Source organism: Physella acuta, unplaced genomic scaffold (genome assembly GCF_028476545.2).
Source record: "Physella acuta isolate Inbredline_101_S28 unplaced genomic scaffold, ASM2847654v3 ptg001213l, whole genome shotgun sequence".
Classification (NCBI taxonomy): Eukaryota; Metazoa; Mollusca; class Gastropoda; family Physidae; genus Physella; species Physella acuta.
This window is the reverse complement of record NW_026732730.1, coordinates 35,448-63,343: the sequence shown is the minus strand read 5'-3', so window position 1 is coordinate 63,343 and position 27,896 is coordinate 35,448. Positions and strand designations below refer to the sequence as shown.

The 27,896-nt window shown below is 34.4% G+C and overlaps 1 protein-coding gene across 4 annotated transcripts; it reads left to right on the top strand.

The window, feature by feature from the left end:
* Positions 1 to 1,920: 1,920 nt before the first annotated feature.
* LOC131957139 (protein LKAAEAR1) lies at positions 1,921 to 26,996 on the top strand. 4 transcript variants are annotated; one of them, XM_059321859.1, is made up of 7 exons: positions 1,921 to 1,998; positions 14,580 to 14,663; positions 14,967 to 15,049; positions 21,788 to 21,859; positions 24,597 to 24,654; positions 26,385 to 26,507; positions 26,688 to 26,996. In XM_059321859.1, exons 2-7 carry the CDS (start codon positions 14,658 to 14,660, stop codon positions 26,748 to 26,750), a joined length of 405 nt encoding a protein of 134 aa, XP_059177842.1. In that variant the 5' UTR covers positions 1,921 to 1,998; positions 14,580 to 14,657; the 3' UTR covers positions 26,751 to 26,996. The 4 variants fall into 4 exon arrangements, with proteins under 4 accessions (XP_059177842.1, XP_059177841.1, XP_059177840.1 ...); XM_059321858.1 differs by having other exon boundaries at positions 1,991 to 2,132; XM_059321856.1 differs by lacking the exon at positions 1,921 to 1,998 and adding an exon at positions 8,126 to 8,284.
* The last annotated feature ends 900 nt before the right edge of the window (positions 26,997 to 27,896 follow it).

The window sequence follows — 27,896 nt, the reverse complement described above, 5'->3', positions numbered from 1 at the left end:
AAACAAAAACATATACAGAGGTTGAAATAAAATATTTCTGTCTATGTATGCACATAGGCACGTGCAAACTCAACCATGCAAGCACACATCACACTCACATTGCCATAATCTTCATTGGTGAGCGATCTGTGTGTAGTTTTCTGTGTGCGCCAATATTTATTTGGGTGTTTTCTGTGAAACGCACATTTCTCTTTGCACATTTTTCTGTGTACGCACTTTGCTCTTTGCGCATTTTTTCTGTGTGCTCAAATTTCGGTTTTGACGGAATCATTTAAATCTCTTAATCAGTGTGTGCATTTAGGTAACCAGAAAGATGCGCAACGGAAAAAAGCGCAACACAATGCGCAACAATTAAGCACAAAACAGAAAAAGCGCAAACATACATTTGCGCAAAGAGAAAAATGCGCAAAGAGAAAATTGCGCAACCAGAAAAAAATCGCAAACATAAATTTGTGCACACAGAAAAATGCGCACGCAGAAAAAAGCGCACTCAGAAAAAAGCGCAAACAGAAATTTGCGCACACAGAAAAATGCACAGGCAGAAAATTGTGTAAGTATGTGTGTGTGTTTGTGTGTGTGTGTGTTTATGTTGCATGTTTAAGTTGGTCTGTGTATGTGTGCATATATAGATGTATATATTTTATTCTCATTCCTCTACATTTTAATTTAAAAAATGCCACCATTCTTTCTTAAATGCATAGAAACATAAATTGCTAATATTTTCCGATCATGCATACATAGATGCTGTTGACCGAAGTTCCTTTTAAAGACTGATACACTATGGACACAATATGCTAGTATATCGTTTACTAAATCTAATCAAGGGCGTTCCCCGAGCTTAAGATGTCGGGAGTAGCACCCCGGGCTACATTGTGAGCACTATGGCACCTATATTCATTTTAAACAAAACGGTGCCACACGATATCTGATAATTAAACCAAACTAGAAGCCTACCCGGAGCCCCTGTAACCGGTGGCTCCCTAGAGAGCCCAGTGACGTCACCGACACATGGGCGGTCGCCGAAGAATGCTTACCTCACTATTAGAGAGGGTGACTAACATATACTCAAGACTTTCTAGGAGATAGCATGGACAACCCCGCGCCATAACGACTTAGATTCAAGACATAGAGCGCCGGCATTGTTTACATTTCTAAAGAATCCAGTTTTAGAAAAAAAAAGGCGACGCATTTAGAATTACGCGATTGTTAACGCATTGGTAAATCCATTAAAATATTGCGTCAGCCCGCAGCAACGGCCAGATGGGTACGTTAGTTTATATATATATATATATATATATATATATATATATATATATATATATATATATATATATATATATATATATATTAGCGTACCCGTCCCCCGCGCGTTGCCGCGGGGATAGAAGAAAATTTGACGAAATGTATTAGAAGGATTTCAGAAACGCGTTACCAATCATATGTTCTTAGACGTGTGACCGTCTTTTCTAAAAGTGAATTATTTAAATGTAAACAATGCCTGCGCTTGGATCATAATTATCGGGACACGGGTTTACCTACACTACCAGTGACTATGCCATTAGATTTTCTATTTCGGTGCCACAAAATTAATATGTGAAAAGCCCTGAAGTCGTTTATTTTCGTAGCTTTGACTGAATATAATTTAATACTTCAGCTTATAATTAGTAATTAATTAGCTTTTAAATTTATTTTTTCTCCCCCTTTTGGCGCCCCCTTAGGGTCGGCCCCCAGGGCGGCCGCCCCACCCGTCCTTCCCTGGCTACGCCACTGGTTTAAAGTTGTTTTGTTTTTTTACAGTATAATATTTTTATGAGTTATGAAAATAAAATAATATAATAATTATGGAATTGGCGAGCCGCATCCTGATATCAAAAGAGCCGCATGGGAGGTTGCCGACCCCAGTACCAGACTAGTCAAAGTATAGAGGGCCTTGTAGTACACTTAAATTTGCTACTGCTGTTTCAGTTCTTTCCCTTGGGTTTGTCTTAAGCTTGCCAGGTTAGCAATCTTTTGTTGCTCAACTTCCATGGCAACAAACATTACAAGTGTGTTGAATTATCAGCTAGACTCTAGACTAGTCTAGACTATATGACTAAATACTAGATTCTAGATCTAGATCTAAATAATGTAAAGTAAGTTGATCGAGTAATATTGATATAGTCTAGATTTAATAGTAGTTCTATTTAATTAAATTTATTTAGATCTAGTACTAGATCTAGATTCTAGATCTAGTCTAGATCTAGAATCTAAGAATAGACTATTTATTAGTAATTACTACTAGATTATTACTATTAGACTTAGAATCTAGATTCAAGATCTAGAATCTAGATCTAGATTCTAGATACTAGTAGATAGATAGGCTTAGGGCACCGTAAGGGCCTATTAATTATTGTTATAGGCCTATTAGGTAATCTATCGTTTTAGGTACGTAAAATCGGCCGAGGCGAAAAAGGGGTGACTCATCAATTTTTTGTAATTATTTCACATTTTTAGAAAGATTTATGTTGTAAAAGTTACAGAAATGTTTCAACCCTTCATTCATGTAGGCCTACCTATTTTAAAACAATTGTATTAAAACTTTTCAGTAATAAATAAAGATTAGCTATGTTTTCATCAGATGCAACCAAGCTCATTTTACTTTAGAAGCCATCTTGTTTAAGTTTTTTGGTAACATTTTAGTGAGAGATTCAGGGGAAACCACTCTAATTTGCAGATGGCCTCTATTTATATAGTAATATTTAGCAAATCTTGCTCGCAAACAAGTCTGTTTAAAGTCAATATCTGGCCTTTATTGATAAATTTAGACATTGCTTTTGGTTTATTATTCAATTATCTATTATATTTGACACAAAAATATAATAATATACTTGTATTAAAGCCATATTGATGAGCCACCTTTCTCGCACATTACTAGCCTCGGCCGATTTTACGTACCTAAAACGATAGATTACCAATTATTATTATTAGCCTAATTATTATTAATATTAATTAATATATCAGGCCTATATAGCCTATATAATATAATTAATATAATAAAGGCCTATTACTTACGTTAACTTAGGCGAATATTTATTATATTATATTATATTACTATTTTAGGCAGCTCTACTATTGAGGTCTAGATTTCTAGAATCTACTAATTATCGCAATATTAATTTGTTCTGATTAAAAATATTGGGCCTATCAGTCTAGCTCATAGCTAATCTAGACTATAGAATAGAATAGGTCCCTAGAATGCCCTACAGTGTTTCTTCCAGACTTTTTTCTCCAGAACATTTTTACTGTAGCAGCGTTTATATATTTTTATATTTTGAAAACAAACATGACTGTTGACCTGGAGCGTCTGCTATTGTTATATAGTAGTAGATCTATAGGCCTATAAGCTTTGATAAATAATAGAAAGAGTAATCAAAGGAAAATAAACATGTAGATATATAGATTATGGACACACTACTTGATTATTTTAAAGGAAAATGATGTAGCTATTCTTCTTACAATTCAACAATAAATTATCTAAAAACTAGAGAGAATGCAAATTTTTATTTAAGTCACTCAGCAACTGAGCTTGAAATTTTCTGTATATGATATAGGTCTAATTCTAAGACAATTTAATTTTTTTCGGGCATCTCTCCTGGGTAAAATGAAAGGTATTATAATTTAATTAGAAAATATATACTTAAATCCCATCGTCTGCCCCCTCTACTCCCTGGAGAATAAATGAAAGTAACAGGTTGCAGGTCAAACCATTTTGTTTTTTTATGCCAGAAATGTTGGACAACAAGGGAAATAACCAAGTTGAGATTTTTTTTTCTTTTTAAATAATCTAAGCTTGATTAATACATTTTCATAAAACATGTTTTCTCTCCACAATTGCAACAATTTAAAATTCACTGAAAATTTGAATTGACTTACTTAATAGCATTTGAAGAATAAAAAGTGTGAGAAGTTTCATTTATCATTTTACTTGTACTCTTGCTAATCTTTTTTAAAAATAGTTTAGAATTTAAATAAAATTATCAAACTTGTGTAGTATGTTACTTTTGTCAACTTGCTCCTGTGATCTTTAACCCCAGTTTTTATAATATAAATTTTATAAACCTAAAGCTACAAACTATATTAGTAATAAAATATATATGAGGCCTATATAATATTATCAGAGGCGTCATGAGCGCGGGCTGGGGGTGCAGATTGCACCTGGTGACATCAAGACAAAAATGTCCATTAAATATAGAAGAAAAATGCCTTTTGTCAGTTAAAATACAATTAATTAGATTTTAAAAAGTCTTTTAAGCACTAATTGACGATGTCGACAAAGAGGGGAAAGGGGAGGGGGGAGGAATGACACCATGACGTAAACCTGCAAATTATAGAGAAAACAATGCTACAACCAGCTGTATTAATAACCATCTAAAGATAAACATCGTTACCATTAATTGAAGACTTTAAAACTATCACCTTGGGGTGAAAGTGACATGAACTGCAACATTTACAGAGGAAAAGTAAACTAATCAATCAATGACCGGGTGACAACTTATCTAGTAATTTACAATGAAAACGTTGCTGTTTTCCACTTGAATTAGTAGGTGAATTAATTTGTGTTCACAAATTCACAAATTTGGCAAGTGACATCTATTGCATATATATATATATATATATATATATATATATATATATATATATATATATATATATATATATATATATATATATATATATATATATATATATAGCCTATACTTTTGTTTATTTGGTGGGGGGGGGGGGGCTGACACCATGAGGTGCCGCACCGGGTGACACCCGACCTAGCGACACCACTGAATATTATATATATAATATAGATCTAGTAAGAACTAAAGGGAATTAATCAATTTTTCACTTAAGTTTAAGGAAAAAAGCTTAACAAACTCAACTGCTAAGTAAAATTACTTAAACTAGACCTATATTTGTTGATTCAGTAATACCTTGACATATGAGTGCCAAATTTTAGAACAGAAAAAGAAACTAGAACATGCAGCAAACCTGTCAAATTACCCTGAATCCCCAAATAGTCAGATAGTCTTTCTTATGGATGCAAAATCTGTCCTGCAGTCTCTAAAAACTCCAGAATTACAAACTCAGGACAGCCTTTGAAAGACTAAACAATACCTTCAGCATGATTGTGCTTCAGTGTATCCCAGGCATACAAGGAAATGAGATCACAGACCAGCTAGCAAAAATTAGGGCAATGAAAAACAACCAGATATCTCACTACATTCAAAAGAATCATTAAAATAAAACAATCTCAAATTTGGTCTGGCATGCATCCAAATTACACAAAAGACAACATGATTTTACAAATTAACACTGAAAGAACAAAACATTATCTTCAGACTCAGTGCAGGCCACAAGAGACTGAAACAGCACAGGTATAAAAACAAAAAGTTTGTCCTGGCAAAACTTGCCCTTGTGGCATGGCTCTGGAGAATGCATAGCATGTTCTCAGGACTGCCCCTTGTACAACCAGGCGCGATCCAAACACTGGCCCTATGCAACCCGGGAAAAACTATATGGGGCACCCGCAGAGCTGGAGATCAGTCCAGTTCATCCATGAAGCTGGACTTGTTGTTTAAATCCTCTGAATAATTTCAATTAATAACGCAGAAGAAGAAGAAGTGCGCAGAGCTAATAGCTTTTCAAGATATGAGCTGTTGAGAAGAGTGATTTATTTTGCTTTGGGGGTCATTCATAAATGACGTCACGCTTTTTTTGACGATTTTTACCTCCCCCTCCCCTCCGTCACACGTCGTCACAAAAAGCCAGACCCCCCCTCTAAAATGACGTCACACCTCAACCTACAACCCCCCTCAAAATTGCAGTTGAATTTTTTTAAAACATCGATATATTTCTAAAATCTTGTCTAAACTATTACAATTTATTAAAACAGTTATCTAAAAGCTGTAACTGTAACATACTTTGTTTTATACGGCTTTCATATGAAAATGAGTAAAGCGTGGCAAAGAAAGCAAAGACCAGTATAGAGAAAAGCAGTCACTAAATTAAATGGAAGTTATAATATATTATGAAGTAGTATTTAAATTCAGCTATGTTCAGTGATTTTTAGCTAAGTTACATTAAGTTTAGGGATAAAGTGTAGCATTAAAAGTTTAACGCCTAAGTGAATTAAAGTGACCAAAAGAGTTTAGCATTATCAAAGTATAGAGTAGGTGAATGAAGTAAAGCTCCTCCCTGCTACATCTCCACCAGCACCTTAAGTAAGCTCAAGTTAGCTGATTTACAAAGAATACACACTTTTTAAAACCAGTTTATTTCTTTACATTCTCCTTCTTTATGTTTATACACCATTTGCTATTTATTAAAAATACTTGACAAAAATAACTTGGGTTTCAGTTTGGAGGAAGGCTAGAGCAGATTAATGGCATATCATAATTTGTCAATGGAAAGAACTGCTTTGAGATTAATTTTTTTACATATTAGCAATTTTACATTTGGAACTAAACTTGTATCTCGAGGTACCACTGTTAGTATATATTGTTACTAAGTTAGACAATTGTTTTACTTTTAGTTTTGCAGTCTTTGTGTAGGCTTATTTAAAGTACCAGGCTAAAATAAAATTTCAGTTAATCAATATATCAATCAATTGTCCCTTAACTCTTGGGGGTTATTGGGGCACCAGTTGATTTTTTCATAATTTTCTGTCTTCTTTGTTGGTATTATGCTGCTTTCATTCTAAAATGGACTATTCAGTCATTCCTTGATTTCCTACATCCAATGTCATCTTTACCATCTCTGTCGTCTTCTTTCTGGCATGCATGATTATTTTTGTTAGGTCATTAACTTGTGTGACATGCCCATATCATCTGTTTCTTTTTGGCTATACTTAGAAAGTTCTCAAATGGGAAGGGGTCATCCATAAAAGAAGTCACACCCCTTTCCTCTGTTACACATGGTCACAAATAACCAGACACCCCCCCCCCCCCCTAAAATGATGTCACTCCTTAGCCTACAACCCTCTCAAAAATTGAATTTTTCTTAAAACATTGATTTTTTTCTGAAATCTTGGCTGGACTCGGACAGCATACAGTGTTTTAATCAATTCGTATTACAAATTATTAAAAAAATGTTTCTAAATTGCTAATTAGCATCTTAAATTTGTTTTCTATCTAGAATGCAAAAGTTTGACAATAAACTATCTGAATGGGGGGGGGGCGGGGGGGGGGGGGGGGGGGGGCGGACAAAAAAAACGAATTAATTAAATAATTAAAATCTTCTATAATTTTGCCAGGGGAGGTAATTTAAAAAGAAATTCAACTCACACGTTACTAATTTTTAAAAATGTCAAAGCGAATTATGAGGACATTATTGTTAGAATATTATAATTAGAATGAATTGATAAAATGCACCGTGGTAGGTAAAACATGGCTATTTTAAATATTGCCTTTTGTTTATTTTATGGATAAGTTGGGGTATTAGACGGTTATGCCGGCGACCCGGCCGGGTGCGATTTAGCGCCCCGGGCTAGACTGAGCAATTTGTGTTTATGTTTACATTTAAGTTGTGTTTATGTTATTTGTTTGCATTTTCGTTTGGGGTTTATTGCGTTTGCATTTGTGTTTGCAGTGTGTTTGTGTTTGTTTTTTCTTTAGTGTTTGTGTTTAGTTTTGTTATGTTCCCAAGTTGGTACATTTAAAAAGATTTACCGTGGTAGAGCACGGGTATGCAGCTAGTACAGATATAACATTACTAATATCTAATGAGCCTAATCAACCTTATTACACAGGAAATTATTATTATTCATTTATTATTATTAGGCCTATAAGGGGGCCTAGAATATTATTATTATCAAACTGCTAACTCTTAGATTTGAGTACACAATAGGTCTATAAGTTATTTATTTGTTAATTGAAGTAATTTAGATCTATGTCAATGGACTGTGGTTAAATGCTCTAAGGAAAGGAGCTACTAGCTTATTACACCTAAGTGGTACATGTCACATGGCATGACAAAAAGTAAATGTTATTAATATTGTGAGCACATATAGTATAGCTGACAGCATTTAGCTAGGCCTACTAGGTCTATTATTTAATTTGGCAAAAAAAAAAATAGCATGGATTGTTTTAACTGGCCAGATTTTGTTGTGCAAATCTCCATGGTAACAAGTTTTATAAAAATGACAAAACCATTCAGTTTTACAACTTACCACTGAGATAAGGTAAAGAGTTAAATCACTTCTAGATTCTATATCTTGAGCTAAGCCCTGTATCTAAAAGTTATAAACATGTCAGAGGTAAGTCTGGACAGGTCTTCTTTTATGATTTTATAGTATAATAGAATAGACTGATCTAGTCTCTAGATCTGGATCTAGATTTCTACAAATTCTACATCTAGAGATCTAGAGCTAGATCTAGATCTAGAAAATAGATCTAGACTAGTTTACTTTTCTAAAAGACTTTTGACTTTTAGAAATCTTCAAACTAATTTTTTTATTTTGTAATAGTCTAGAGGCTCTAGACTATTACAGTAGGCCTAAGCCCTAAGTAGTAGACCTAAGTAAGATAGAGCTCTAGTACTAATAGAGCTCTATCTTACTTGTCTACTACTTTAGGCCAACACTTAGTTACTTACTAGATCTAGGTCTAGAACCCATCTTTAAAAAAAGCAGCATTTATTAAGCTTACATACAACATAGGGAGTATCTCAGGTTGAGGACATTGAGGTAGTTTTTTTTAGATAGATCTAGATCTAGATTCTATAATTATATTAGGCCTAGGCTATATAGTATACGAGCCGACCCGCGGCGTATCATACGCCGCTATTTAGTTGTTTTATTTTCTACTTTTCAGTAATTCATGATTTGTGAATTCGACATTACAATGCTGCCACTGAAAATATTTGCTTCAAAACACTACTATCAGTAGCTTGTTAAGGACGATACCTCCTCATTTCCTCAACCCCTCCCCCCCCCCCCTTTCGTGAAAGCAAACTCCTCTTAGTTACCTCCCCTAAGTTTAAAATCGTTTCAAACGACATTATCTGCTCTTTATAGCCGTCACTAAACCTGGCTCTACGATTGTAAACTGTTAGCGTGAACCACAGCTCACCAGACCATGTACGGGTGGGGGTGGTAGGGAGTGCGCTTACAGCATGGTGTTTTCTATGGTCTCCAAGAAGAGAATTATATATATAGATACTATACTAGATATAATATATAGATTAGATCTAGTGTATAGATAGATCTAGTATTTTAGTAGATCTAGATTCTAGACTATTTCATATAGATCTAGCTTGCTACAAATAAACTTAAGTCATTTTTTAAAATCAATGTTGCTAGATCTAGATTCTAGATCTAGTTACATATGATACTAGTTCAGGGGTCGGCAATCTTTTGAGACGGAAGAGCCAAATGTAACAATTTACAAAATTTCCCAGTTTTTAAAGAGCCACTAACATTTTTATTTCAATATTATGATATTTAATTAGGAATATATATATATATATATATATATATATATATATATATATATATATATATATATAGCTATTTATTTTCAATGTATATATATATAAAAGTAAAGTTTCCCTTTTAAACCTGACACTCTATGGGGCAAGTGAAGTAGAGTTCACTTGTTTCTGTGACCTCGGCACATGAAGAGATAGTGTGGTCAGCACAATGCCCGGCCGCCTTTACTTTCCCTAACGTGAGTTAGGGACCCATCAGAGTTGGGTGGACTCAGGGAAGGTCTACTGACTTGAACCTGGATTCGAACTTGAGACTTACGGGTTAGCAATCCAGCTCTCTACTGCTAGACCACTCCGTCCCATATATATATATATATATATATATATATATATATATATATATATATATATATATATATATATATATATATGGATATATATATATATATATATATATATATATATATATATATATGTTACGCTCAAAGCCCGAAGTGCGGCCAAAGCCAGGATTGGCTGGCCCTCTTGGCCAAAGCATGAAGAGCTTAGTACTGAGAGCGTATTTCGTACATTGGCCGGCCAATGCGCGCACTGGCCGGCACGTACTGGCCAAAGTCCGAAGACCTTTAACTTGACAGAGTACTTCCTACAATGTCCGCACTGGCCGGGGCGTGATGGCCAAAGTCCGAAGAGTTTAAAATTGACGAAGTATTTCATACATTGGCCAGCTAATGCGCGCACTGGCCGGGATGTTCTATCTAGACTAAGTTGTGATCGCGTTGTCATTATTCTGGGTGAGGTTTCATTGTGAGTAACGTATTGATTGGCTGTTCTTTGTATAGCATTCTTTAAGCAATGCGACACGGACCAAAAGGGCCGTCAGACCAAGTGACGGACATACCAGATGGCTGCCAAAATAAATAATCCAAATCCTAATGGAAGAGAATTTGTGAATAAAGTTATTTCTGAACTAAATAACATGTGGCCTGAACTTAAACTAGTTCACGGAAATCCAAAGCATAGCCAAAGCCAAGGTTCAGTAGAACGTGCCAACCAAGATGTTCAAAACATGATGGTGACATGGATGCAGACAAATGAATCAGCTCATTGGGCCGAGAGTCTGAAATTCATTCAATTTATGAAAAACCTTTCTTTTCATAAAGTAAACCACAAATCACCATACGAATCAATGTTTGGATGCAAAATAAAAGTGGGACTTAGCACTTCAAATCTAACAAGAGTGGCTCTCGATAATTTAGTTACTGAGGAAGAACATTGAACAAGAAATGGAGGTTGTCATAAATGCAACGACATCCTCAGCTAACACATATACTGCCGTAGCGGAACGTCCAGACCAGTTGCGTGACAATAATATGGCCAATAGATTATGTGTAGTTTGTGAAAAATATTGTAGTGCAGCCCATTCTTGTAGATCCTGTGCCAACGTTGTCCATGGAATATGAAGCAGACGAAGGTTACGGAGGGAACATTACTTGCAGATTATGTCACATTAAACAAGAAATCATGGACAACAGGTCAGCATCTCATACTAGCTTGCAAACTCAAGGTGCCAAGACGCTAAAAAAAAATCAGATAAAAATTTTAAACAAGCTGAAGTGGGAGGTAATGTTCGCATCTCTAAACCATCGCATCTGTATATCGCTGCAAGTGTAAAAATAACAAGCTACTATGTAATTCTGAATGCCATAAAAGTTCAACTTGGTGTAACAAGTGATAATATTGATTGAGACTATAGTACAGTAAAATACTTTGAATGTTTCTGTCATTTACTTTAATTAATAATCAAAATTTCGTGATCCTTACGGTATGGTCTAGCGGTAGAGAGCTGGACTGCTAACCCGTAAGTCTCGAGTTCGAATCCGGGTTTAAGTCAGTAGACCGTCCCTGAGTCCACCCAACTCTGATGGGTACCTAACTCACGTTAGGGAAAGTAAAGGCGGCTGAGCATAGTGCTGACCACACTATCTCTTCATATGCCGAGGTCACAGAAACAAGTGAACTCTACTTCACTTGCCCCATAGACCGTCAGGTTTGAAAGGGAAACTTTACTTACTTTACGGTATGAAAAAACCCTAAATCGGCTCATGATCTTCTAATTAGGACTTTGGCCGGTCCACCATGGCCAGTCCGTGGACTGATCGGCCAAACGCCGAAATCAAGTTAAGTTTCGGACTTTGACCGGTTAATGAGAGGCAATATTGGCCAATGCGCGCATTGACCGACTTCGGGCTTTGACCGTAATATATATACACATTGAAAATAATTAGCTTTAAAAATGAAATAATATTTATTCATATAAAACCATACACATGTTTCCCACAAAACATATTAACGTATTTTAACTAGCTCTTCTAGAATAATAAAATCAGTAATCAAATTACATAACTATATTTTTTTTATAATATTTACAATAGTTTTGTCTTGCAAGCCTTTTGAAAGTTTGTTTAAACCTGGCTCATAACTTGTTTTCAGTTTCAAGCACGCCTCCAGAGTTTTATTTGTTAGTTGGCTGCGGTGTTTCTTCCAGACTTTTTGCTCCGGGGGGAGGGGGGCACTTGAAAATTTCGGGGGGAGGGGGCTGGCGGACACTGTTAAAAGTATATATTTCTAAATAAACTTGTTTTTGTTCAGGTAGGGGGGGGGGTGCGGTAGACTCCTCGAAGAAATGCCTGGAAGAAACACTGATTGACTTCCTTACTTTTTATTATATTCATGCAAGAAAATGCTTCATCGCACGAATATGTTGACCCGAAGACCGTCTGCACTCCAAATGCCAACTTCTTCACCTCACTTTAGCATCCTGGAAGACTATTCCATGCGTCACATAATAGTGCCTCAACTCGCGACATTTCTTGTAGAGCTGTTCACTTGTGCAGCAAAACGTGCATGTTTCTCTGGACCTCCTACTCTTCTAATTAGTCTTGATTTCCGTGAACTTACCACTCCACAAATGTTTGGTTTTCAAATCCAGCAATTGCATTTAAAGCGAGCCAGCACCAATTCTAAATGGCTCAATGTTGCTCGCATTTGTTTTTGTGTTGAGAGAATTAACTATGAACGTCAAAGAACTTGTTTTGAAATGCTCAAATCTCTCAGCGAATCCTTTCTTCATTCTGTTTATAGCAATGCTGAATTGATTTATGTTAATGGTAGCATTTGTTTCATCATAATATTTTGTTCATATTTATTGAAATTAAATAATTTATCGCTCTCAGTGTTTTCAACCAAAAAAAAAGATTTTTTTTTCTCGAAACAATCCACTTCTTTCAGCAAGGCATAGCCTAGGTTTTCCTTTCCTTGCAGTTTTACATTTAGCTCATTTAGTTTATTTGTGATATCCACCATGAAGTTGAATGTTTCAATTCGGGATGGACAAGTTAATAGGAAGTACATTGAAATGGGGAGTAACTAAATACTCTAATAGAAGAGCGAGTGTTTATTGCTTATATTTATTATCATATCGTTCATTAAGTAGTGTTGCACAACAATATTTTATGAGTTTTGAAAATAAAATTATATATATATATATATATATATATATATATATATATATATATATATATATATATAATTCTCTTCTTGGAGACGCTAGAAAACAAGCTGTAAGCGCGCTCCCTACCACCCCACCCCTACATGGTCTGGTGAGCTGTGGTTCACGCTAAATGTTTACATTCGTTGAGCCGGTTTAGTTACGGCTATTAGGGGCAGATAATTTAGTTTGAAACGATTTTAAACTTAGGGGAGGTAACGAAGATGAGGCTGCTTTCACGGGGGGGGGGGGCAGAGTTTCTTTCAGGCATCTCTTCGGCGACTTTGGTCGTCCCCCCCCGAAATTTTTTTACCGCCCCCCCCCCCCCCCCCCCCGAACGAAATGAAATTTATATAGAAAATATACTTTTAACAGTGTCCGCCCCCCCGAAGAAAGTCTACCGCCCCCCCCCCCCCCGAAAATTTCAACCGCCCCCCGGAGAAAAATATCTGGAAGAAACACTGGGGGGGGGTGTAGGGTAGGGGTTGGGGGGGTAGGGGTTGGGGGTAGTATCGTTCTTAACGACCTGCTGATAGTGTTTTAAAGCAAATATTTTCAGTGGCAGCATTGGTACTGTCGAATTCACAAATTATGAATTACTGAAAAGTAGAAAATAAAGCAACTAAATAGCGGCATATGATATGCCGCGGGTTGGCTCGTTATTTCTATTTGTGCACTGAACTGAAGAGCCGCATCTTGACATCAAAAGAGCCTCATGCGGCTCGCGAGCCGCAGGTTGCCGACCCCTGTACTAGCTGCATACCCGTGCTCCGCCACAAGGAATCTTTTTAAATGTAACAACTATGGAACAGAACATAACTAAACACAAACACAAAAGAAAACACAAACACAAGAGAAAACGCAAAGCAAAGCAAACCGAAAGATAAAAGTATACATAGGGGATATTTAGGAGTGGCTTCTAAACTGTTATTGAATAGCTTGGGAACAGAACAAAATCTAATCACAAACGCTTATACCCGTGCCCCGCTACGGTGTGGATATGGATATTACCTCAGAGTTTACCGCGCTTCGCGCGGATGGGGGTCCCCGCATTGGGGCGGATATTCCTTCAGCGCACCGCGGTGCGCGCAGGTGTCGGTAGCACTTTGGTGCAAATATGGATATTCATGAAAATGAAACTAAGGTAAAAAAAATTGCCTAATGCTGTCACAAACGTTCGCCCAGACATCTCTCCTCCCCCAGACCCACGTCGTCATCTAAACCGCCGCCTTACAACACGTTTACCCGGGCGTCTGCACCCAGAGAGAGAGAGACTTCCAAAATCTGTAGCAATAACTGACTGACACACTACCACTAGCGTGATATTATAGATGGTTTATCTAGAATCTAGATGTAATAAATTCCTACAAAAGCAGTGATAATTTTGTAATTAATTGAACTAGTAACTTTTAAATTTTAAGCTGTTTTAAGTTTTTTAATAGAATATACAATAATTCAGTTTTAAATAATACCACCTTGTTTGTATTGTTGATTTTTACAGGTTTTTTTTTTTGTTGTTCACAATTCACTTAAAATTATTGCTGATTTGTATTAAATTTTTACTGACTTTAAGAATAAGCGACAACCTCTGCGTAAACAGCTTCCATTAGAAGAGCTGCAAAAATTGCCACCTCAGTTAAAGAGTCGTTACATGGCTGTAAGTAGCGATTATTATAATAGTTCAATTTATACAAATTAATTTTTAGGAACAGTTAAATTATTCAAGCTCTTACCTAATTTAAGCTATCTGTTTTTATGAAGTTGTGTTGAGACATGTAGATTGAATAATGTGTAAAGTGCTTAGGTACCACATGTCACTTGATGTCGATCTAGTAATATAATTTGTTTTGTTAAGGTGAGCAACAAACACAGGTCAGCTGATGTGGTAGTCTATGTCCAAAACAAATTCATCTCTATTAAATGTATGCATACTGATATAAATAAATAATAACAATTTTAGTACCAAGAACCTCCCAAAGAAGTCATGGATGCTCAAGCCATTTCTAAAAAAAGGCTTCTTGAAAGAAAACAAAAGCTTAATACGTATGTAGTGTTACTCTTTTAAATGTTAAATTAATTAAAACCAAGTTTAAAAATATAGAGAAAGCAAGTTTTACAGTGAGTGGTGTGTTTAGTCCCTTAGCTATTTTAAAATAAGAGGCAGAAACCCTAAAACAAATGTTTTAAGATTAAAAGGTTGATACTGCTTATATATAATTAAATATTCAACGTCTTTCATGTTTGCTTGAATATGAAAGACGTTGAATATTTAATTATCTACATTTTTGAATTGTTGAACTACAGAAAAGAAAATGATAAATTTTAAATTTTTTTGGCTGAAAAAGTTAAGTAGACTACTACAGGCATCGTTTTTTAAATAAAGGGTCATCAATTTATGACATCCGTAAAAATATATGAAATTTTTCATGTGTGAACCAAAATGGAATGAAGATATCAACCGTTTATATTTTTTTCAGGAAAATAGAAGTTTTAAAATTATTTTCTGTGTGAAGACGCAGTATTATTCTACTTATAATAAGTGTCAAAGACTGCACAGAGTGACACCATTTAGAGGGGTGACACCAAGGCAAAAACTAGCAATATATATATATATATATATATATATATATATATATATATATATATATATATATATATATATATATATATATATATATATATATATATATAAAAGATCATTCCAGTTAAATGAGATGATTAGTATTAAATAGTCTTTTAAGAGCAAAGTTGACAAATCCCGACAAAAGAGGGTAGGGGTGAGTTTGAGGGGATGACACCATGGCGTAAACCTGCTAACGATAGAGAAAACAATGCCACATCCAGCTGTATTAATAATTGATTATATATAAACATCGTTAGTATTGAATGTGAACAATTTAAAGCTGTCAAGCCCCCCCCCCCTGATAGCTTTAAATATTACACACATTTAATATTAAAGCTGTATTAAATGTGTGCACAATTTAAAGCTATCATGGGGCGGGGGTGACACCAAATAAACGTTATAATATTTGCCTGAGGAAAAAAGTTTTTATTGAGAATTGTAATAACTGATATATCCATCAACCTGTGGGGGGTGACACCAAATGTAATAAGTTAATACAAAAGCAGTAATTTCTAGTAATTAATTGAATTAGTAACTAATTGAATTAGTAACATAATTAGGCCCCGAAATGCTTTTTCTATGTGGATTCAGTGACGAAGGTAGGGGGGTTACAACCTCCCCCATGGACCCCTCTGTAAAAAAAATGTTTACTGTCATAATACCACTGTTACTTATTTAAATCTAGTCCTGAATCAGTATGCATGTATAATTGTATATGTATGTTTAGAACGGTCATCTAAAAAACTGACGTTATGAAACAGTTAAAACTATGAAAATATTGTTTTTACAATTACCAGTAGAGGTGTGTGATCAATACAGTGATCTAACCCATACCTTATTATTATGTTTAAAAATGATCTTTTAAGAACACAAAAAACAGTAGCTAATAAAAAATGAATGATCTGTATGACCTATATTTTAGCTATTATTCAGAATGTTCCAATTATTAGATTTAGTTTTTCTAAATTATTGAAAAGCTTGATTTTATATTAACTTTGATTTCAAAAACTTTCATTATCCTGTAATATTTGAGCATTTATGATGACAATATATTTAATTCTCATTGTAAGTAAAGTAAAGTTCCTTTTCAAACCTGACGGTCTATATAGCAAGTGAAGTTTCTGTGACCTCGGCATATGAAGCGATACTATGGTCAGCACCAGGGGCGGAACTACAGTGCCGCCAGACCCCGCATTGCGGGGGGGCCCGGGACGTTTAGGGGCCCGCAGCCGACCATAGTCAATTTTTTTACAGTTAAAAAAAAATAATCTTCTTTCATTTTTTACTTCATGGTTGTTTTGTAAAAAGAATACTGCAGCTGCGGTTGGATTTTCTTTATTCTATAGACACCATCTCAAGTCCTCTTTTTCCTACAATCAAACACACGCTGTTGTCGGCAAAATTCTTTTGAAAATAAACCCATCGCGTGAAAGATACGCAATTGTTCAAACCACTTCCATGACTTATTTCCCTTTTTTAACTAGTCAAATATGTGTGCTCTTAAGCGCCTTTTAATAAATTTGCACTAAACAAATTAAAAAGCAATTACTTCTCTTAATTATTATTTTTTAAAAAAATACATAATAAAGAATAACAAAGCATAAAAAGGAAACGCATTTAAAACTAATAATATTATAAGGAAAAAACATAAAAATAAACATAAGGCGAGAAACCATTACACATACACAGCTTTCATGCTTTATATTATTTCGACCGACCTAATCATGACGGCATCTAAGTAGATATGTTATAACAGATATTTTCAAAACAGACTAATAGCAATCACACAAATGACCTGTTGTAACTTGTATTACTTATTAAGTATTACTAAGTATTTTAGTGATCTTTTTTTAAAATTTCGAACAAGCCCGAAATGAGTATTCTGTGTTGGTATTTTCGTATATATATATATATATATATATATATATATATATATATATATATATATATATATATATATATATATATATATATATATATATATATATATATATATATATATATATATATACATATATATACATATATATGGGGCCCAAAAAAATTCTTTGCGGGGTGGCCCTTTTTTTCTAGTTCCGCCACTGGTCAGCACTATGCCCAGCCGCCTTTACTTTCCCTAACGTGAGTTAGGTACCCATCAGGGACGGTCTACTGACTTGAACAGAACTCGTGACTTACGGGTTAGCAGTCCAGCTCTCTACCGCTAGACCACTCCGTCACCCAATTCTGATTGTAGACAACATAATAATATTTTTGTGAATACGAATAGTGTTACGCTATTATATTACATACGAAAGTATTACATACGAAAGTAATTATTGATCTGTTTAGACATTTACAATTAAATTTTTTGACGCCATTTATGGACGACCCCTTGACCGGGAATTGTCTGTGTAGCGCGCATCTAACAAGACTAATAAATTAGTGGCTAGAGACGTCGTTTCTCCATCCCCCCTAAGGCTAGCCCGCCGGTTTATATACCCCACCCGCGAGCGTCTCGGATTACACCCTGCTCTCGGTACGAATCCTAACGCTTACCTGTGAAAATTTCCCTTGGTTTTGTGCTAACCTACCTTAATAATTCTATATAAAAACTTAACACAATCTCCTAAAATTCCCCAGCTCCCTTCACAGAGGCGTATCCAGGTTTTCGTTGTAGGGGGAGCAAAAAGAGCAAAAAAAGGCGCCGATTTTTTAACGCGATCTATATACGTGTATTATATATATATACGTGTATTATATATATATATATATATATATATATATATATATATATATATATATATATATATATATATATATATATATATATATATATATAATTACTAGTTGTATGTCATTACTTCGCTATGATGTAAAATAAATTATAAGTAGCAACTGAAGTAAAAAGAAAAAAAAACACAAAGTAGGCCGACAAAACAAAAATTGTATCAATTTAGAACAAAAACAACAACAAAAATCTACACCCACTACAACCAAAAACAATGAACGTAACACAATCTGTTTTGTAATTCTTGTAAACAAATTTCTTACATAATAATTCCTGGGAAATTATTTAAGACAAGTGAAATAGGGGAAATAATCACTCTCTTAATATAAATATGTATATATCTACACATTTAATTATAAATGTCAAAACAAATAAATAATTACTTTAGAATATAATTACATTGTTTAACACTATTCGTGTTTACAAAATGTTTTTGTCTTTAATCATAATTTAATATATCGTCATCATAAATGCTAAAGTAATACAGCATAATGAAAGTTTTTTTTAAATCAGAGTTGGTATAAAAACACGCTTTTCGATATAATAGAAAACATTCGGAATAAAAGCCTACATTTAACTAAATATCCGTCTTTTAGTTCAGATCATATTATTTTAATTAACTACTGCTTCTTTGTGTTCTTTAAAGATCATTTTTTAACATAGTGATAGCTATGGGTTAGAAATACTGAATTGATCACACACCTGTTTACTGGTAATTGCAAAAACAATATTCACAGAGTTTTACGTTTAAAAAGCTAATTTTTTTGGCGGCATGGTACTTTGGTACATCACTACGCGTTTTTCTACATGTACTTAACAGATCAGTTCGGGGTGGGTTGGGGGGGGGGTTCAACTTCATTCGCCACTGTCCGGTCACTTTAGGTCAATTATCCAACCCAGTGTATACCTAGGTGTGACATTAATGTCGCTCTACACAATTGTGGTGGTGAGGTGTGTGTGTGGGGGGGGGGGGGGGGGGAGATAACCAACTTAGAGTGAACATAGAGTCAGTTTTTAGATGACTGTTCTAAACATACATATATATTACACAAATATATATTACACAAATATATATTACACAAATAGATTTAAATAAGTAGCAGTGGTATTATGACAATATTTTTTTTTACAGAGGGGTCCATGGGGGAGGGAGGTTGTAACTGTTTCATATAATTTGTAATCGTAATCACTATCGCCCAAACTGTAAGAATACTACTACTTCATAGTGTTGACGTTGTTGACCTTGTCAAAATTTCCCCACCACTACGCAGTTTGCTCATCAATAAATTTAAATAGAGGTGCCACATCAGTTGTATTTATTTCTGTATTGTAATTTTTTAGCGCAATTTCCATTCTGGAGAATTGCGTTTATTAACCCGTCATTTCTGGATGTATGAATGTATGAATGAATGGATGGATGGATGGATGTGTGTCCGCAGCTTTAAGTCGTATCTTCTCCTCAACGAAGCAATATCGATGACTAGTTCCAAAAGCAATTATGTTAAGCAAGTTACGAGGATGAACATAGGCCATAAAAATTCCGGGTTTCTTTCATGGATTTCCCGAAAAATCCAAAAAAAACCTCGAAAAAAAAGCAGTTTTTGGCCCATATCTCGGCAACCAGACCACTTAGCGACTTGAAACATGTACCAATCGATTTCTGCCATAATTTAGAACAATATTGCCGAAGAAAGTTTTCAAAAATATCCTTTAATTAACTTGTTTTTAAATTAATCACACGATTCAAACTGTATATATAAAGTAATTATGTGTGAAGTTTTATGTATAACATTTTCTAATTCAATTATTCGTAAGCAAATACATTATACAGTTGCCTTAAACTTAACACCCCTCTTGCCAAGTGGTACTACCCGTAGAGGTTTTTTAAACATTGCAATGCATCGTAATGGTTATTTTTAGAATGGCAAACTGATGCAGCTGTTAATACGTGTTGTAAACGTAGACACTACTAGACTAGTACAATAATGCTTAATTGCTGCATGAAAAGAAATCTTGTGATTTACATAGATGTGCCGACCAAAAATATTTTTAACAAATATCATTGTTTAAAACTTTGAGTTTAAAAAGTTTCCAAAAAGGCGCCACTTTGCTGAAAATGGCCAGAGGGGGAGCGGCCGCTCCCCCTGCTCCCCCCCTGCGTACGCTACTGTCCCTTCACAATGATACAAATTAAAAACAATATCAATAAGGTTTTTCACTATAATACTTCAAACATGCAAATAACGTAAAAATATCATCAAATACACATAATTAAATTAGATTTTCAAAAAAGAAAATTGACTTGGTCCTAACTAACACTAAGATATTCTAATTAAAGATCTAGCTTGGTCTAATAGTTCATTTAATCTTCATGCTATATCAACAAAAATTGATAAGATACGAAATTTCCTTATGCACTACTAAGCACAATTGACCCATTCTTAACAAATTCACTACGATATACATATTTATATTAAGAAAGTGATTATTTCCCCTAGTTCGCTTGTCTTAATTAATATTCTAGGAATCAATATGTCAAATTGTTTTTTTAAACGATTACAAAACATATTGTGTTGCGTTCATTGTTTTTGGTTGTATTGTGTGTACATTTTTTGTTTGTTCGCGGTTAGAGTGATAATTATTTTTTGTCGGCCTACATTGTATGTTTTCTTATTTAATCACAGTACTTCTTTCAATTTATTTTACAATGACATACAGCTATATATATATATATATATATATATATATATATATATATATATATATATATATATATATATATATATATATATTTATATATAATGATGGAAAAAATGTGAAACCCACCCCCCCACCCCCCCCCCCCCCAACCCATGAGACGATCCTGTGCCACTGGGTGGATTAATATAAACGAGCCGACCCGCGGCATATCATACGCCGCTATTTAGTTGTTGTTTTTTCTACTTTTCAGTAATTCATAATTTGTGAATTCGACAATACCAACGCTGCCACTGAAAATATTTCTTTAAAACACTATAAGTAGCTCGTTAAGTACGATAACCCCCCTCCCCCCATACGTTTAAAATCGTTTCAAACTAAATTATCTGCCCCTAATAGTCGTCACTAAACCCGGCTCTGCTTGTAAACATTTAGCGTGAACAACAGCTCACCAGATCATGTAGGGGTGGGGGTGGTAGGGAGCGCGCTTACAGCTTGTTTTCTAGCGTCTCCCAGAAGAGAATTTTATATATAGATGGAAGCCATTCGACAAAAAGTTAGCAGGGGGTGGGGGTTGGTAACATGAAATACAAAGTCCACCGAAGTGGATTGGGGTGAAATAACATTGGAAATTTACAAATCTACATGTCAGCCTAGTTGAAAGAGCAGACCGGATTTTTTTTTTCCACAGTAAAAATATACCATTGAATGAAAAAGAAGCAGAAGAAAAAGAAAAGCATGCTAAACTTATTGGACAACTAAAGTAAGTCATGATTAATTTTTAATATATTTAATGCCAACACTTTGTGTGTGTGTGTGTATATATATATATATATATATATATATATATATATATGCATGTATATAAGCAGCAAAGCCTTTCGGACAATAGGCATTTTTTTTTTAAATGGAGAAAAAAAAACGTAAAAAAATGAAAAATTCAATTTTCGATTGCTGCAAAATAAATCTAATTTTTCTTAATACAGTACAGTGTCCCCTCGAGAAACAAATTGCATCATTCTGTAACATTACTCGTACCTCAAATAGCTCATATTATATTATGTTGAAGCAGTTTTCTTCATTGAAATTAATTGAAATGCTATTAATCCTTTCCATTCCGAAAATGTTGCCCCATTTATTTATTTTTTGGTGTTTTTTATAAGAAAAGTGTATTTATATTTGACAGATATTTTTTAATAACATAATATATGATAATGCAAGGAAATAAACTAGTTTTGAAACGTGTATCTACCTTGAAAATTAGCTTTTAGCTTGCGGAAGATGCTGGTGGAGGTGTAGGGTGAAAGAGATAAGGGGAGGAGCTTCACATCGTTTAAACTTACTCATTGTTCAAGCTAAGCTCTTTCAATCTCTTTAAATCACTTACTTGTTACACTCCTAATGCTAAACTGTATCTCTAAACTTAACGGAAATGAAACTTCACCAGAAATAATTGAACCTAAATATTACTATATAATATTTCGTTACTTTCGCATAATTTTCATCACTGCTTTTCTCTTTGTTCATCTCAGCTTTTTTTCGCCATACTTTCCTCACTCCGCCCATTTTTCCATACAAGTGGTTAAAATAAACCCGTTCAATGAGGTTTTTTTTTTCTATTTCAAAATGTTTTGGAAATGTGTTTGGTAAGAGTCATTAAATAGCTCTGATGCACAATCAGTTGCAACTTTGTCAGGGTGATTTTTCCTCTAACTATAAAACCCGCTAATGCAGTTACTCTTATCTTGTATTTCATGGCAAATTTTAGCTTGCTTGACAGCTCCTATAAAAAAAAAATCGTGTATGTTTAGGTACTACAGAATCTATATAAAGCACATTTATATATTTGTGTGCATATATGTTTATGTCTATGCAGTGGCGTAGCGAGGTCGGGTGTCACCCAGTGCGGCACTTAATGGTGTCACCCCCCCCCCCCCCCCCCCGAGGCATAGCGACCCTTCCCAAACTTTCAATTTTTGATTTGCACCCCCCTCCCCCAAACTTTTGATTTGCACCTCTTAAAAGACTATTTAACACTCGAATTAACCACTTAATTAAGTGGAATTATCATTTTTCTCTATATGTTTTGCTATTTTTTGCCTTGGTGTCACCCCCTAAATGGTGTCAACGGTGCGGTCCGCACCGCCCCCCGCCCCCCCCCCCCTCGCTATACCTCTGTGTCTATGATAATGTATATAATATGCATATATATTTATACATGAAATTTATAGCAATGCCATTAATCCTTCCCAGTACTAAAATGCCACCCCAGTGTAGATGAGATATTCAGAGGAGCTTTATTTCATTCACATACTCGCTATGCTGTTAATTTTAAACTATTTCTGATACTTGCATTTACTTACCTTAGCTGTACTACACTTATTACTACTCTTTATCCTTTAACTTAATTGAATGTAACTAAACTTGCTGAACTTTATATGTTTTAAAAATAAAAGCATGTGGGTCTGCTGTGGGCAGTTAGTCATTATGCATTACTACACCTTTTATCCAATTAAAGGGGATTTCTAATCCCGAGTTCCCTAAGGGCTGCACTAGGTGCATCAGCCAGTACCGCATCGGTTAGGTGACCTAAGAGCACTATGGCATCTACATATGTTTTAAACAGTTTTATACACAAAGGAAACATTGGGCTGCTACATTCAATAACTAAACTTGAAGCAGAGGTTGCACCATGATCCCATGCTGTCTTGTAACCTGTGGCTCCCAATAGCACATAGAAACAACCCTCACACCTGGTTGCTTGCCGAGGAGTGTTCGATCTCACCCATGCTGGGAGTGATTAACGTATACTGAAAGTCTGGGGTTTTCAAATGCAATATGCTTGTGATAGGTGGGGATTGAAAATTAGGTCAAGCGGCTTTAAATACCCCATTGGTAACAACTGAATGTTATCATAAAGCGTTTCCTTGAATTTCTTTCCAAGTTTGAAGCAACACGTGCTCTAGTTTGAACTAAATTATGTTTTTGTTCAATTTTTTAGTTACTTTTATTTAATTTTCTCTTAACTTAGCTTTATCTGCCGGCACACTTAGTTTTAATGCACCTTATTTAGATAAAGTGTTTAAGTTAAGCAATGAGGTAATAATGTAATTTACTATATTATTTCATTTCGGGCAAGTGGCTGACAGGCATTTGTTGCATTAAGCTATGATTAAGTTATCCATCTATCTTTATATATATATATATATATATATATATATATATATATATATATATATATATATATATATATATATATATATATATGTATATGTATATATATATATGTATATATATATATGTATATATATATATATATATATATATATATATCTTTGCTATATATATATATATACATACATACATACATACATACATACATACATACATACATACATACATACATACATACATACATACATACAGATATAACAAAATATTGTTTCGAGCTCCCCTTTATTTTATGTGAGCTTAGAACTTTGTTTTACTCTGTTCATTAGAGCAGCAGAAGCAAGAAATAGATTACGGGTCATGAGATTGCGCTATCAAGCTAACAGGGTAAATATTTGTTTTTACTTTTGGAATTGGCGTATTTTGTGGGCTGCAAGCGATCATTATAGATCATTTAAAAAGTTATTATATAAGGGAACTAGACCAACCAAAGTAAGTTACACAAATTAGAAAAATATGACAAATTATGAATTAAATACTTTTCATTAAGCCTTAAATTCTGGTAAATATTTTTATAAAAACATTGAACAAAAATTATTGAAATATTGAATCATCCTGTATTTCATTATGTTGAAAGATTAAACTTGAATGAATGAGTCTAGTTTCTAGAATAATAAACCGGGAGAGATCTCCCCTAAACTTTCTCGAATATTCTTATATAAAACAGGGGGTAGCAACTCGGGATATAGACATGATTTTTAATCCATTTCTAATTACATAAACTTTAATAAATAGAATAGAATCTCGTAGAAAAAGAATTACACACCAAGTTAGCGCAAAACAAAATGTGTATAATAGTGCGGAATATTATTAGTACTTTGTACATTTAAATGCAGTTTTTTTTTTTTTTTTTTTTGAGAAATTAGAAATAGCGAAAATTACTACTTCCGGTCAACGGAAAATACTCAGAAATTGACAGAAGGCAGAGAATTAGATTTTTACTTACATGTGAAATTTCATTTATCTATCTGAAATAGTACTCAAGTTATTATAGTCTTTTGAAAAATTGAAAGTAGAAAAAGTTCCACTTCCGGTTATTGGAAATCGCTGAAAAGTTGATAAAGAAGTACACATTTGATATACTACTTATATGTGAAATTTAATTAACCTAGCTGTAACGGTACTCAAGTTATCGTGTTTACACACACACACACACACACACAAACATACGGGCTAGATTGCAAAACTTTTTTTTTCTCCCGACTCAGGGAGGTGGAAAACGGTGAGATTTGCAAAAATCTCGATTTTTTTTAAGCACGATTACAAGACTTTTTTCTATACTTCGAATATACGAAAAAGTAAAAATCAATAAAATAAATATGATGAAATGACATCTAGAGCCACTGTACAAGTTTAGAGATTATTTACTTCCTATCAAAAATAAGGAAGCTCAATGTTAGTGGTTTTAACTTTTTGGATATACCAAACCTCACCAGTTTTATATGCATATTCACCAAATTTTTCTTTATAGTTCTATCTTTTTCTTCGTTCTTAATTTTAGTGGTGGAAGAGATTCCCTTCAACACATTTAAGTAATACGTGTCAGTTTGTTGTACGTCATATAGGCTGTTGCCTCCGATTTCAGCCTGCTTTTCTTTTCTTTTTTTTGCTTCCATAGTCTTTGTCCAACCAAGAACAAACTACAAGGCAGCAGTTGTTTGATTTTTAGCAACCATGAGCTTTATTGTTTGATTTTTGAATTGTCTCTCCTAGATGAGTGGCTGTCCCCAGCTATCGAGCCTCATCTACCTGGGTGTTCGAACTCGGGACATTTACGGTTCAGCAACCATGAGCTTAACCGACCTCCTAATGGTTTTATCGTCTGCACTGACAAAATCCTATCACGAATCATACGAATCAATCTCATGGATTTGATGGAGGTCAAGACACCCACCAAATCCATGAGATTGATTCCCCAAACCAGTGGGGCTCAATCAAACCCACGTTAAGAACCACTGCTCTTATGGTTTTTTTAGGGAGATACGCAGTGATACAATGATTAAAAAAAAGATTATAAAAAGCAAAGACAATGAAAGAAATGTATTTTATTTTTTCAGGCCCAAGAAATCTCCCATCTGATTGCTTGTCAACCTGTAGCCCTAAAAGCTGTACGACTGCAAGCCTTGGTACCCCCACATGCAGAGATAAAAGAGAAAGGAGATTTACTAGATAAATTTAGTGTAAGAATGTAAAGTTTTTGGTTGAAATTCATTTCCCTTTTAAAAATCATATAACACATGTATGTGGAGTGAATTTTTGCTTCAAATTTGTATTTTTACCTACAGCTTTTATATTACCAACTCAACTGCAAGCACAAAGAAAGCATGAAATTGAAATAGTTTTTTTTTTTTTTTTTCCAGCGTCAGAGAGTAGAAGCGCTTCTTAAAGATGTACATGGGCTCCTCACAAACCGTGTAAATTAAGTCATTGGAAAAATCAAAGAGAACACTGTCTTGACTTTGAAGAATATTTTTTTAATCACCACTATCACCTTTTAATTGTAAATTAGCATTTCTAAAGGAAGTCAATTACTACTGTCTGTCAGCATAATATTTTAAACCTTTACTTGTTTTCAAAACTCCTTTTACAAAGAAATTACATTTTATAATCTCCTTAATTTAGTTACCATAAAAAAGACTTCAAATAAATTTATACTTAACAGATTATACATTATATGACTATTACTTTTGTTTTTAGTTATTAACTGATTTATATGTTAGTCAAGAAATCCAGTTGAAAACTAATTCTTTTTCAACTCATTGACCTGTAAGTCTTTATTTAGATGTTCCCAAGTCCGCCTAATGGACTCAGAGTGCACTGGCGTTAAACATAATCTTTTCGGTACACCGTCAATACGGCCCCGACAAAACTACGCAGTCAAAATAGCCCCGTCAAAAGGACCACAACATTTTGGATCACATCAAATCGGCTCCCGTCATGTTGACTCGCGACATATAGGCTCCCGACAAATGGACTTTCGACAAATGGGCTCCCGACATATCGGCTCCAGACAAATGAATCTTATGACCACTATTGGCATAAACGTAACCAATTTGTCCAACCCACCAACCACATGCAGTTCCTACCTCAACTACCACTATAACCTCTTTTAAATGCCTGAATGAAAATTTTTTTCATGAACCAACATCAATTCACAAACAAATAGAGCTCTTAACAGCTAAATTCAACCAATGTTAAAATTTTGATAATGTTAAATTTACAACAGTGAAAATCTGTTGCTTAAAATTGAGCACTGACACTGACGATTAAATGTATGATATACATGCTGCTGACAGGATAACGGCATTTTGATTTGATAACCTACAAGCATACTGCAGGTAAATGTACAACATGGACCTCTCTCCCCACACATGGAGTTGGAGCAGCCCACAACAGACTCAATAGATGAAAGTCATAGCTAGATGACCCTTAAATTTAAAACATGCTATTTCTTATACTAGATAAAAATAAAATGAAAATAAGGCCTGACGAACAAGAGATGAATACATTGAGTTATTTAAGTGTTTGCTAAGCTAACAAAAAAGCATTGATGAAGGGGTCCCACTGGC

Coding starts and splice junctions, on each gene's coding strand:
- LOC131957139 (XM_059321856.1), top strand. Junction 21,860..24,596: donor AAACTTATTGGACAACTAAA/GTAAGTCATGAT, acceptor TCTGTTCATTAG/AGCAGCAGAAGCAAGAAATA. Junction 24,655..26,384: donor TGCGCTATCAAGCTAACAGG/GTAAATATTTGT, acceptor TTATTTTTTCAG/GCCCAAGAAATCTCCCATCT.